We start from the raw sequence: 14,164 nt of genomic DNA, 5'->3' as shown, positions 1-14,164 counted from the left end.
CACTTATTCTTCAAGTGATATTATTTTTAGATATATTATGAATTCCTTTTCTTACAATGATAACAATCTTTAAATTTTCATGAATTCTCATTCTTCTTATTGTTTATTTTTCTTTCTTTTTTCCTCCTTTTCTTTTTTGTAATTATAATATAAGCAAAGAATGAAAATTTGTTTTTTTTAAAGTTTTCGAAACACAACTTTATTAATTTTTAGCGTATTTAGCGCATTCATTCATGTTTTATTGCATTCCTTGTTTTGTTGTATTCAATATTCCGATTATTCTATATTTCTACGATATTTATAACTAAAGTTTGTTTGTGCCATATCATGTATGCCTTACTTACTTTAAAAAAAAACCACAGAATATGAATATCCCTCTATCAAATGCCGAACTATGGAAGCCAAGTATTTCCTTCTAACGATACGTATAAACTACAAATAATTCCTTCTAACGATATGTATAAACAACAAATAATTCCTTCTATACTAGAATGCAAAGTTTCTTGACAATGACGTCACGGCTGGCGGAGGAAGAAGGAGAAATAAGTTCAGTCGTTATATAGAAGAAATATAACTAAATAAAGATACCATTCCGCGATGCGCCGCTCGTAAATTTGAAAATATATAAAATTTTAAGAAAATTATAACAAATTAACGCTATATATGTGTGGGTTAAGATAACTTATCATATTTCTATTGTGAAATGCGTAATTTACCTCGAAATACAGACATCGCGCCGGGAACTATTTTCTTCGTTTGCCCTCAGCATATTTCTCCATTGTCAAGAAACATTGCAGTTTAGTATAGTTATATGTATTAACAACAAATAATTCCTTCTAACGATATGCAAAAACAACAAATAATTCCTAATAACGATATGTATAAACAACAAATAATTCCTTCTAGTTATATGTATTAACAACAAATAATTCCTTCTAACGATATGTATAAACAACAAATAATTCCTTCTAACGATATGTATAAACAACAAATAATTCCTTTTAACGATATGTATGAACAGCAAATAATTCCTTCTAACGATATGTATAAACAACAAATAATTCCTTCCAACGGTATGTATAAACAACAAATATTTTTATAATTATTTTTAAATTATCATATCATAAACTCACATAGTAAGACATAGGATAGATGATCAAGACTGACTACTACTCTTATTTAAATTTTTGGTTTAATAGCCTAGAGCAGTGGTCGGCAAAGTGCGGCTCCAGAGCCGCAGGTGGCTCTTTGTCTCCTTAAGTGCGGCTCTGGCACAAATATCCACGGAAGGTGCCATAATATCTTCATTTAAAAAAAACTTGGTAAGAAAAAAATTGCATCTTATTTTGATAAATTAAAATTCTTCTATAAATCGAGAACATGTATTATTTTTTGTTTAAGTTAAAAGATAGATAGGTGATTAAAATTTTATATTGTTGTAAAAATACGTAACGAACATCGAGTTTAATTTTATTAGTTTTCGTAAACGTAAACGCAAACCATGTACAAGCTACCGGCTGAAACTGTTCGTATGTTTTCGGCGTACTCCGGTGTGATATAAAGGTACCACAAGCATATGCACGTATACTTTTTCTAAAGTAGTGGGGGTACAAATTGGCATCACAGACCAGCAGTTGCAGACCAGCACTCGCGTTTGCTGTTCTTTCCCTTTTCGGTTCTACATATATATGCGAACAATCTTTTTCAACAAGAACATTGTCAAGAGTAAACTGAGAAGTTGTCTTATTGATGAGAACTTGGAATCATGCCTAAAATTAAAAACAACAATATACAAACCTGACTTACTCAAACTTCCCAAGGAGATGCAAGCACATTGTTCGCATTAATACATATTTATTAAGTATGAAATAGTTTTATTTAGTGTATTACTTATTTAGTGTAACAAAAGTTTACTAAACAAGCAGATTTGGCTCCTAAATTTTTTAAAAATTGTTGTAATGTTCATATTTGGCTCTTTGGCCAATAAGTTTGCCGACCACTGGCCTAGAGATATCAACAATCAATGAAAGTGACACATTTATAAGAAGATATATGCAAATATGAGCCACCCTACCTATTATATAACTCTTACGTCCTCCTAAAGAAGTCGATATAACGAACTAATAAACAGAATGTACCAGTTTTGTAATCCCTAAGAAAAAAAAGTTTTTTCAGTAATTCCTTTTAGATAAAATATGCATGCTTTTGAATGTTAAAAAAATATTCTATATACATAATTTTTTTTTCTTATGTGGTACTATAAACTCTGATATTTCTCTATCTAGTTACCAACACCATGGTTATTATTCATTTTGCTTAGGTAATTTAAAGTAATAATTTAAGTAGGGTTAAATAATTAGCTAAGATTTATATAGATTTATTTTGTTAGGTTGTTTTAAGTTAGGTTGTTGTAGAGTAGAATAAATAGTTATACATTAGGTATTTATTTATAATAGTTTTTTTGTATAGGAATAAAAACTTAGTTACGAAGTAAGAAATTTAAATTTATCTTTGATCCTTTCTAAAGTAGCTGCAGAAATTTTGAACATAAACGGTGCTATGGTGCCACATACTAATGTAAATTTAAAAGCGTGTTTGGATTACCATAATTACTATTCTTTTTTTATTATAATTCATTCATATTTATCATATAATCATAATTAGGTGTTTACCTTTTCAAGAATGTACTAATCAGATATGCTTCACGAATGACTTTTGAATGACATAACAAGACAATAAAATAATTTTTAAAAAAATCAGTACTTACTTTAAACTAACTCTATCAATTCTTCTGAACTTCTTTAACACGAACTTTACACGATCTTTTAAAGATCTTGGTTCTACAATTGCCTGCTTTTATAGCAGCTTTGCCTGTTGCTGTCAGATACAGGCTATGTTTACAACTAGTGCAAAGTTAATATGGATTTTAGTCCATTTGAACTGATCATCAAATGGATTATTTGCCATTTCATCTTTTAAAATGAGGATGTATCATATCTTTTTTTTTCAACTATTCCTATATTAGATATAGTTGTTTTTATTTCTAACTAAAGTTATATATAGGAACTCTAACTTTATCTAGTTTTTATATAAAGTATTTTTGATATTATTTCGTTTTAGGGGGTCGTAAGAAATCACAAAATTTTTATTGATAATAATGATGCACGATTAACTGTAATAATAGGTATTATTAGCATTATCATAATATTGTGCATGTAATAATGTATTGTGGTAATACAGTATTGTGTATAATATGATGATATTATTGTGACACAGTTTTGAATTAGAAAATATCTGAAAGTAATCAATTTTATATCACCTGCTTTTATGATTTTTAAAGTACAATATTTTATTAAATAATGCTCTACCAAGAACGTAAATATTTTGCGACATTAAGTTATTGTATGGATGCAAACATTGACGAAACAAACATAGCTCGCCTTCTTGTCACAATTCGAAAATGATAGAGAGACTTAAACTAAAAAATCAAAAAAAAGTTTCTTCATTTACATGAAAATTCCTTAGAGTAAAATCCTATTGAGAATTTGTGGAATATTCTGATAGTAAGTAAACAAAAAAATGAAACTACAAGCAAAAAAATTCTTGTAGAATAATACTCTAAACATGATTCCATGATGATGAATTCAAGAATATGCGTACAATTCAATGGAACCAATACTAAAATGTCTCCAAGACCATCTTCAAAGTGATCGAGAGACTAAGAATGAAAAATCAAACATCGTTGCTTTAATTACATGAACATTCTCCAGAGTAAAATCGAATTGAGAACTTGTGGAACAATTTAAAAGTATGTGCAAAATAGAACTGCAAGCAAGAAAAAAACTTTTTATAAAAATACCAGTATTAATATGGGTCCCATGAGGATTAAACCAAGAATATGTGTGCAGTTCTATGGAGCCAATGCCAAATCTCTTATCTAGTGTCTTCAAAATGATCTAGAGACTTAGAACGGAAAATCAAAAATCGTTGTTTTATTTACTTGAAAGTTCTCCAAACGTAAAAAGCAATTGAAAGCATGCGAAGCATTTTGAAAGTAAATAAATAATAAAACAAAATTTTTTTTTAAAAAAACGAGACTGTAAACAAAACAAGAAATTCTAATGAATAATGCTATAAACATGGTTACATGATGATGGAATCAAGAATATGTGCACAATTCTATAGAGCCAAAGTCAAAATATTTTCACAAATTCCCTAGAACAGAATTAAGCCATGCTCTTCTTCATGTATCCATATAAAAATATAGTATGAGTAAAAGCTTAGTTGTTTCTCAAAAGAAACAAATTTTTCAGTTTATCCCGATCACTTTGTACACTGATGCAGCACATTTTACTTTTCAAGAAGTAGCAATTGTTACAGCACTACATTAAAATGAAACATTTTCCAGTATCAAGTCTATTGAAATATAATCCACAAAAATATAGTAAAATATGTTTTATATGTTTACCTCCCAAAAAGTTCGCAAAGCTTATCCATCATTAAAAAGAAACTATGCTCATAATTGCCAAGCTCTAAAAGAATCGTTTTGCAAGCTAATTTTTCCACTGTTAGAGAAATACAAAAGATGAAACCGAAATATGACGTGTAGAAAGTAGCTTGTTATTTTTGCGGTAGTTTTGAATTTTTTTCTACGATCGTTAATTAAAATAATTAGAAAATGCACTGCGCCGACACTTGGGAGGTCAAACTTAATGCAATTCCAAATGCTCTTCTTTTACTTTTACTTCATTTCACGATCGTCTGCTTTTTTTTATTGTTGCCACTACGTTGGCTTTTTTCCCATAATCTTGGACAATAATAACGAGCTGATAGAGAAGCCGCTCAGTCAATAACTCTGCTCAAATGTGCCCGCTTTCAAAGGACGCAAACGAACAAATGTAAGTAAAAAAAATAAAGACAAAGGTCTCCAATTAGATTAAACGTTTCGTTTTTTTACGCGGTCAGAATCATTCGAATCACCGCTGCTTAACTGAGAGATGTTAATCCTGGATATTTATGAACGATTTCCACACCAAATTACAGAAATAAGTTATACATGAAAAGAATCACGGGATAAAACTAGTTGTTAAACAACTGAACAATGTAACAAGGTTCTTTTAAGTTATCTTACGTCGTAAACTGGCGATGTAATGTTTTTTTTTCTCTCTATTTTAAAAAAGAACCCATATTATAAACATGAAAAAAAAAACTAGCTACAAAAAGTATCTGAATTAAATTATTTTACACTGTGATTCATTTGTTTTACAATAAATGAGTCACGAAAAAGAAGAAAAACAACGAAATAGAATTCAAAATTATCGTTTTCTTTTTAATACGAATCACGCAATGGCAACATTGGAAAAATGAAATTGTTTTTAACAACAGCGTAAAAAGGATTTTTAAACACTGGTTAGAGATGTTAATGTATTTGCTTTGATGTAATTAACAATTTATTTGAGTAAGACATAATAATGTTTTTATGGAATTATTATGTAACCCGTAATCAAAGTAAGACTTTTTTAGTAAGTTCATGTTTTATTTTTCTTCTCATTGAATTTCATGTTATGATAAGCGAATCTTTGATATTATTTATATTTATAGCTTGCATTTTTCTCATTCTATTTGGATTAAATATTTAATGGAAAAAAATATAATTTGATACAGTATTAATAAAAAAAGTAATATGAAGCATACGGAATAAAATATATCTACCCTAGATTTAAATGAAAATAAAAGAGTGTTCGCTAACGAATTTTTACGAGATTTTAGGACACTTTCAAAAGTTTATTTTACAAAATATGAGAGTTTCTTATAAATTTTTTCATGTATAAATTTTATGTCCTTAAATACTTACTACAGTAGAAAACACTTATGATTAAATTAAATTATTTTAAAAGTATGCATTCTCAATTGCCTTTCGAATCTTTGTTAAAAAAAAAAAGCAAGTTACTTTTTAAACTTACGCTAAGCATTGGATTAAAATTCAACTTTTTGAAAATATTTTAAATTCTACTTATAAAAGTAACTGTGATGCAAGAGTAAATACGAATTTAAAGCAGCCTTATTATGTCTAATGCAATCTATTTTCACCCAGGAAAAAGATAATGTTAGGTTATATATATATGAAATGAATTTGATTAAGTGATATACATAATAAGTAATAAACAAGGGGGAAAATAGGTTAGCCGGATGCAAGCGATAAGGCGCCAAAAAATGTAGACCTCCGCCAACCTTTTATTATTTTTATTTTGTTTACTTTTTAAACACTGAACAAAATCGACGTTCACAAAAAAATTAAATGAAACAAAAAAAAAAACACAAACATATAAAATATAGCTGAATTTTCTTTGCTCCCGGCTAACCAAAAAGTACTAAGGATTATAATAGAAAAAGAATTTTGGCGAGAAAAAATTACAATTTTTGAAACGAAAAAAAAAGTAGCCAATTCTAGAATGATGGCAATTGAAAAAAAATATGTTCGTAGTATGTACTATAATGTTCGTTTGTTGGAAACAAAACTAAAGTTTTTGTTTCAGATTTATTTATTTTTCTATAACCCTCAATATTCACAGTAGCGTCTTTCCTATCTTGTTTTTTCTCCTACAGGAAAAGGTCATTAATCTATATAATTTTTATTTCTATAAAGTATTACAATTAACACCTGAGATGTAACTTCATTTTTTTAGAATTAAGCATGAACCAGCCATTTTTGCTTTCTAATTAGTCAATCTTGGTAAGGTGCATAGATTTGAAACATTCCATTTATTCGTAGAACTATTATTGAAAAATTTTTCATTTGATTATAAATTGATTTTTTTCCATTTGTGATCAAAATGATTTTTGTGTTTGAATATAAATTCATTTTTTTTCCATTTTTAATCAAAATGATTTTTTTATTTGACTATAATGCATGCAAATATTAATTGTTTGAATTTAAAAATCGTAAACAAAGCTTTTATTAATGTATTTTCACCAAGTTATTTTCTGCATGTTTATGTTATTGAATGTTTGTAATTATTCAGTCTTTGCTTCCTAGTGTAGTTTTGAATATTTTTCTTTGTTCCGAATTTACTACCGTTTAGCGGTACCTTCACAAATTCAACTTTAGGAAAAACGGTAGTTTCACAAAATACTTCTTCTTAAAATTTTATTTTTGTATTCCTTAAGAAACGATAAATCCATATTTTTATCATATTTTTGTGTTGATTTTTTAATTTAATTTTTAATTTTTCACAAATTATGTCAAAATTTTCACAAAATAGGTACCTCTCAGAAAAACCTGGACAGACCCCTGGTATAGTTAGCTACACAAACTAAGGAATGTCAAACACGCTTTAAAACTAAACAACTAATGTATTACACACTTTAGATATGCAAATGTGTAAAGAAAGATTAAAAAGAAAGAAAAACCCTGAATGGGCGAATTACTTTATTCAGTTATAAAACTATACATTTTTAAAAACAACAATAAGCGTAATTTTTTTTTTAATTTAATACCTTGCGCTCTATATATTATTTAAATTTTACATGATAAAAAATTAAATGAGAATAAAAATAAGTATTGAAAAGTTATTTAAAAAATATGAGAGAGATATATATACTTATGAATGACTTAAAATGAATCTCGGATACTTATAAAGTATAAATTACTCTGGAAGAAAGGACTTCGGACACTCTCTTTCTTTTTTATATCTCCCCTTTTTTTTCTTATTAAAAACATAAATCTTTTTTTACCAATACAAACAAATACGATTATGTTAGAATTCAGATAATTGGAGCCGATTAAAAATATTTTATTACGAAGACTTTACCCCTGAGCAACAATATTTACTTTTACCATTGTGAAGTAAAATAATTTATCACTGCTATGTTTGCTCTTTAGCGTAGAGTATACAGTTATAGCATTTGTTGCTAGTCAAAGTAATTATGTAAATAATTGCTGCGAAGAAGAACTTCACAGAGCAGTCATACACTACCTAGCCGAAAGTATCCGTAAATTCAGTGGTATGAACTCGAAAGGTCCTTATGCATATATTATATTAATGGGATGTAGGTCCTATTTTTGTATTGATGATAGCTTGCATTCGTTGACTTTTCACCAGTTTTCGATCGATGGTGGCCGTAGGAATTGTCTTGGGTGTCCATCATAGCGGAAATTGATGCTGGCAGTGAGGATGGTCGATTTGGTTGGCTACGTAATTTGCGTCCTATTTCGTTCTAAAAGCGTTCTTTGAGGTTTAGATCGGGGCTCTGAGAAGTATAGTTTTTCAGCACCCATTTGTGAAGCTATGGTTATGTAATTCTCTCGATGCGTAAATGAAGCTTGTTGTCCTATAGTAAGAATATGGGCAATCCGGATATATTGTCATAGAGTTAGAAGAGCAGGATTATCAAGAGCGTTGATTTGTGAAACATTTAGGAGGGACAGTGCTGGCCATTTTCTCTACGAGTCCTGGTCATTCTTGAATCGAAAAAAAAATAATCCAAAACGTTCTATCCGAACCCTTTCTCTTTCTAAAGCAGGGTTGAAAGAAAATTGAAAAGAAGAAAATCTGCTAGCAAAACCATTTCATTAATAGCTCATTATTTTTTTGTGAGGAGTAAAAGAAGCTCTTACTTTTTTTAATTATTATATAGCTATTAATTTTTTTACTTTATCCTGGGGGGGGGAACGGAATTAGCCCTACATATAGGTTATAACAGTAAAGAGAAATTTTGGTAGGACGTTTTTCGTAAAATTTATAATAAGGACAATTTGCTCTACGTATTCGACGTAAATGCACGTAATTGTTTAATTTTAATTCCTCACTCTGTGAGAGATTTCGATAATTAAATTAAATGCACTTAACTGGCTAATATATTTTAACCCAGTGCAACAGCTCTGTTTCAGTAGCTTCAATCTACCATTCATTTTATTGATTACAGACAACCTTCTGAAAAGTGTTGTCCCATACCTCAAGAACATAGACTTTTATCCATCAATCTAACTTTTCACCAACAACAAATTCGTTATTTATAACAACTATTTATTGGTACCCGTTATTGTTACGATATAGCCACAGCTTACTCCTAAGCCAATAACTACAAACATTTTTTGCCTGCTATTGGATTATCTTCTATTCCATATCAGATGACAGCATCAGCTGAACGATCAATCGCTCAAACGTAGGAATTAAAATTGCTCATAGATATGAACACAAAATATATGGAGCTCAGCCAAAAAATTGTAAATAAATCAAAGACTTCAAGCAAAATAAGGCGGCTTATTATTATCGTTATTAACACCGTCCATTTTCAAGAGGAGGGAAAAATTTTGAGCAACTAATAGTTTCAGACCATAACTCAGACAATGTCATCGAATTGTGTGAGAAATAGCCCCTAGTCAGAAGACGATGAAATACCAGTGGAGCTAAAATAATTTTTTTTTACTTCAAAAGGCGGGGTTTTATTCGGTATGTCACACTTCTACCATCGCAATGTGCAGAATAGGCCCACTCACGAACCGCCGTGGGCACATCACGAAACATTTGTTGAGATCTAGAATGTGCAGGCACAAATTGGTGACTTCGATATTGTGTTTTCCTGAGCTATAGGAACGGTAAATGCTGGCCTTGATTCTTAATTTCAATTTTTTTTCCTTCCTCTACTTCATTAAGTTTCCACTTGTCTATTTATTGTTACAGTTGTTGTTTAGAGTCTATTGGGTGGCAGGAAATATTTCGACTCCCACGTGTATGCGCCGTGACCGACCCCCGAAAGTGTGGCATGGAGACCAATAAAACTAATCATTATGTGCAGGCTATAGTTTTAAAAATATGTTCCTTGCCAGTGGCTGTCGGAAACTTATGTAGGGCATCACGCTGGAATTGGAGGAAGGCCATGAAATGAGTAATCAATGAAAGGAAATAGGAAGATACATAAAGAAACAAAGAATCCACGAATATGTGTCATTTAAAATTGTAAAATTTATGAACACCAATCCTATATAGTTTTATAATTGTCAAGAAATACATAAATAGTTCTTCTATATTTTAATCAATGTAAAAAAAAGCGTTTTTCATCATTTTTTTAAAAGCATAACTAGTTTGTTTTTTTTGGTTCATTTTAAAATAAATAACAAAAACATGCCAATTTATTAAAACTAATCCAAGCATTTTTCAGTACAATACTCAAATACAATTTTTTTTATTTATATGGCATCTATGATATACTTTTACTCTCAATTTCATACATAAAAACAGCCGGAAATGAAATATTAATAGAGCGCTGCAACTAAAGTAGAATAGGGAGAAAATATGGTAACGCTTTCAATTTCGTTTGAAATTATTTTTTTAGTTGTACCAGACAAAATTTTGGAACTAAATCAAAATACATAAAATTTTGCTAAGCAAAGTTTCGCGAGAATGAAGTTTATTAGGCAGTTTTAAAATAACACAATTAGCAATAATTTTTGCTCCACTGCAATATTTTGTCAACACAAGATTATGTCCTGCGATATTTCATCATATCGAGAATTTGTATTAGAATTAATTTCAGTTCTAAAAAAGTTTAACTAAGTAATTTTAAATTAAAGTTCCTTGTAGATAAAAACTAAACCACTTCATTTAAAAAAATGCTCAGCTTGCTTTTTCCCCACTTATGCCATTTTTGAGTAACAAAAGTCTTAAAATTTTTTTTTTTAATTCCTTTTGAATGCATAGTGTAGGCAGTTTTAAAATATATAATTAGATGTATGTTACAAACAATATACGAAATGACGACATTCTATAGAATATCTAGTAATTTATGAACCTGACCAGTAGTTTATGACTAATAATTTATGACTAATATCTAGTCATTTATAGACTGCCAGTAATTTATGACTAATATCTAGTAATTTAGTATCTAGTAATTTACAGACTACCTGAAGTTTTCAGGTAAAGTATGAAATGTGATAATTATGACAATATTAACCTAAGCATAAGGAATAACATCTCACCATTGCATAGAAGGACAAACTCTCTTTAGGTACAGTACCTTTGATAAAATCTGTTTTTTAAATGATGTAGCTTCCTTAAAAAGTACAAATGTTATTTTGAAACAGAACCTGTATGTCCTCTTACCAGCAATGGTGTTCTATAGAATAATTAAGCCGTTGATAGAATTTTAATCCATTTCATACTTAGACTGTTAGACATTTGGCTTGCAACAGAATGGGAAAGCGTGAAGGGTTAAATCGTTTAATAGCATGCTGGTTAGCTTTCAGAATTTTATTAAATTCATTTTATAGAATATTACGTAAGAAGTCTCCTGTAACCCTTTTTTGTTTTGTGTTTTTTCTCTTACTATAACTTTTACTGCAGTAATTCGATTTTAAGAATTTTAGAATTATACTCAAGTGTATGACGTAACTTTGCGTAAAACAAAACGTACGTTTTAAGAAATTTATAAAATTTTTAAGCCGACCGGCCCGTATAGGGGGCAGGGAACTGTCGTTGCATCAGAAAGGTTCTGGGTTCGAATTCCGGGCAAGGCATGGGTGTTTCTTTCTCTCTATCTGTGTTCTATGTCCTTTCTCCTTTGTGTGTGAATGTGACTCGCCGTATAAACGGGTTGTGGTAGTGTGGCGTGAGCGACGCTGCTCCACCATCTTGGCTTCGCCACAGGTACCCACTGGGTAACGAAAAGAGAGTTAGCACTTCTGGCACTTTCTGTGGCCAATGGACAATAGTTCCAAGTGCCCGTCATTTAAAAAAATTAATAAATAAATAAATAATAATAAAATAATAATAAATAAAATTTTTAAACTAGTGCAAAATATATTTCTAACTTTTTCTTTTCCCAAAATTAACTTTTTCAAATTTAAAATTTTTACATGTGTAATATGTTTCAAATTATTTTCGTTTCATATTTTCTCTCCTTTTTTCCTTTTTCTTTTCTTTCTTTCTTTATTTGAATTTTGAAAAAAAAAATTATAACAAACAAAGGGATTTTAAGGTCTTCCGAAAGTATTGTTCTACCTCTATTCCTCTCTCCTCAGCAAAATAAGCAACCTCTCCCCCCCCCCATTTTTGTGCTTAACGTAATATTTGAGCAACAGGAAAACAAATACAATGCAGCCTTGCTCTGTTCGTTTTTCACACCCGCTTTTTAGTTTCGCATTTTAAAAGCCTTTAAAATTTTAACCGGGGTCATTTTTCTATAAAACTTCTTTGCATTGTAAAAAAAAAAAAAAAAAGTCAGTCATGCTCTGTTTATTTTTGTTTTCCTTTTTACTCATTTCAACCAACAAAAGAAAAATGACGTAGATATTCCGCAAAAGAAAGAAGGAAAAAAAGAAAAGAAAAAAAAGCACTGGCTACGTAATCGAATTTACCTTTCATACTCATTTCACTTCCCACAAGCAACGTACTTGAAGCCGCCAATTTTCCAATTCTTCCGCCCCTAGTACAACAATCAGAAGTGGAAGGCTTACACACATAAAAATTTGTGCCGGCTAAATGGTTCCGCTGATTTAATGACTATTTTCATATGGTTGGAGGTCTTTCGGTTTTATGCCTCTTTCACAATTAGGGGGTTCACCTTAGCACTCTTAAGAGAATAATAAACTCTAAAGGTAGAATTTTTTGGACACACGCGAAATGACCAGTCTAATAATCGTTATCCAAAAGAGAAATAGTTTTCTTCACCCCCCCTTCCTTCCTTCCTTACTTATGTAAGGCTGGGGGAAAGAAGAATGTATCCAGCATCTTCCATCTCTGAGGAAGAATCGGAGGATGAATTGACCTTTGGGGTCAGTTGAGGTCTATGGGAAACTGGGGCCAAGGGATCACGTGATGCCGTAGGTTAGTAGTTGTTAAAAGTCGGCGCTGTGATCTATTATCTGGATGGTGTATTGGTGGAAAGTTTAACGTATTTTAACCTTTAGGTATCATGGTACTTTCTGATGTACTTTGTGTTGTATTTTTAGCAAACACTCTCTAAACTATTGTTTTAAAATTATTGAATTTAATGAGGCTTAAAAATTAGTTGACGATTATTAGTCTTTGATCAAACAACTTTATGACTCAGGAATTGAAATTGGTGGCTCATATTTTTATTTATTCGTTTAATTTTTGGATCTCTAATTTCCAGCAAACTCTTCTGAAATTAATTAAAATAAATAATATTTTAAATAGTTACGTTAACTGTTTGATCACACAACATTAATTTTTGATAGTCTAGATGTGCACTTTGTAGTTTGGGTTGTATTTTTTAGCAAATACTTACAGAATTATTGTCTTAAAATCAATTAATTTTAAATTAATTAATTTAATTAATCTTAAAACTTAGAAGACAATTGTTTTTCTTTGATTAGACAGTTTTAAGTCACTAGAATTGAAATTGGTTGCTCATCTTTTTGCTTAAACGTTAAATTTACGAGTTTAATTTTCAGCAAACTCTTCTGAAAATAATTAAAAGAAGTATGAAACTAATTAAAATAATTTAAGTTTTAAATATTAATATTAACTGTTTGACATCATAATATTAATTTTTGATAAATATTATTACTATTGAAGCTTTTCTTAACGTAAAAGATTTGAAGGTAATTTTGCTTGAAAAAGTTATATTGTTTTAAGCAATAATGAGTTTTTAGGAAATTTTCATAAAACAATATCGATTTCCTTCAGTGTAAATGCAAAAATACCAGAAAAATTCTCATAATTTTTAATAATCACTTTGCAAGAATCTTTCCAAAATCTTTTATTGGTAGCTAATTTGTTTATTGTTAAGCACAATTATTTGCAAATTTCAAAACAAAAAAAAATTCGCGTATTGTAAAACAAAAGGTTATAAAATTGTTGAAGAGATAATTTATAAACGCCATTTTTTATCGTAAATATATTTCTAAAATACAGTTATAATACATGGCAATTATTTACATCATCATATTAAAATGAAGCTCTAAACGTGATAAGAGTTATTTTGAACCATGATACTGTGCTAATTTGTTGCAAACTCAGTAATATATTTTTACCATAAAGAGTTATTGATCGAGCTTTAATTCAAACCTATTAATTATTATCCAAAACTTTCATTTAGCTTTATTATTGCAACCTAAAGCTCTTATTAAAACTTATTGTTATCATCTACAGCTTTCATTTAAGTTTAACATTCTCATCTAGAGCTACTTAGATACTTCCAT

At 29.6% G+C, this 14,164-nt stretch overlaps 1 protein-coding gene across 4 annotated transcripts in view; it reads left to right on the top strand.

Annotated features, from left to right (window-relative positions):
* Positions 1 to 14,164, top strand: part of LOC107439507 (protein spaetzle 3) — a 65,670-nt gene that overhangs the window by 15,735 nt on the left and 35,771 nt on the right. For 2 of the 4 annotated variants that reach the window (XM_071182341.1, XM_071182340.1), the window contains exon 1: positions 5,389 to 5,522. The exons of the other annotated variants lie outside the window; for them this stretch is intronic. In XM_071182341.1, the coding sequence (XP_071038442.1) occupies positions 5,472 to 5,522 (51 nt within the window). In that variant the 5' untranslated portion in view covers positions 5,389 to 5,471. Of the gene's footprint in view, positions 1 to 5,388; positions 5,523 to 14,164 lie in introns of those variants that run through there. 4 annotated transcript variants of the gene reach the window in all.

This window comes from Parasteatoda tepidariorum, chromosome 6 (assembly GCF_043381705.1).
Source record: "Parasteatoda tepidariorum isolate YZ-2023 chromosome 6, CAS_Ptep_4.0, whole genome shotgun sequence".
Classification (NCBI taxonomy): Eukaryota; Metazoa; Arthropoda; class Arachnida; order Araneae; family Theridiidae; genus Parasteatoda; species Parasteatoda tepidariorum.
This window is presented reverse-complemented; position numbering and strand designations above follow the sequence as displayed.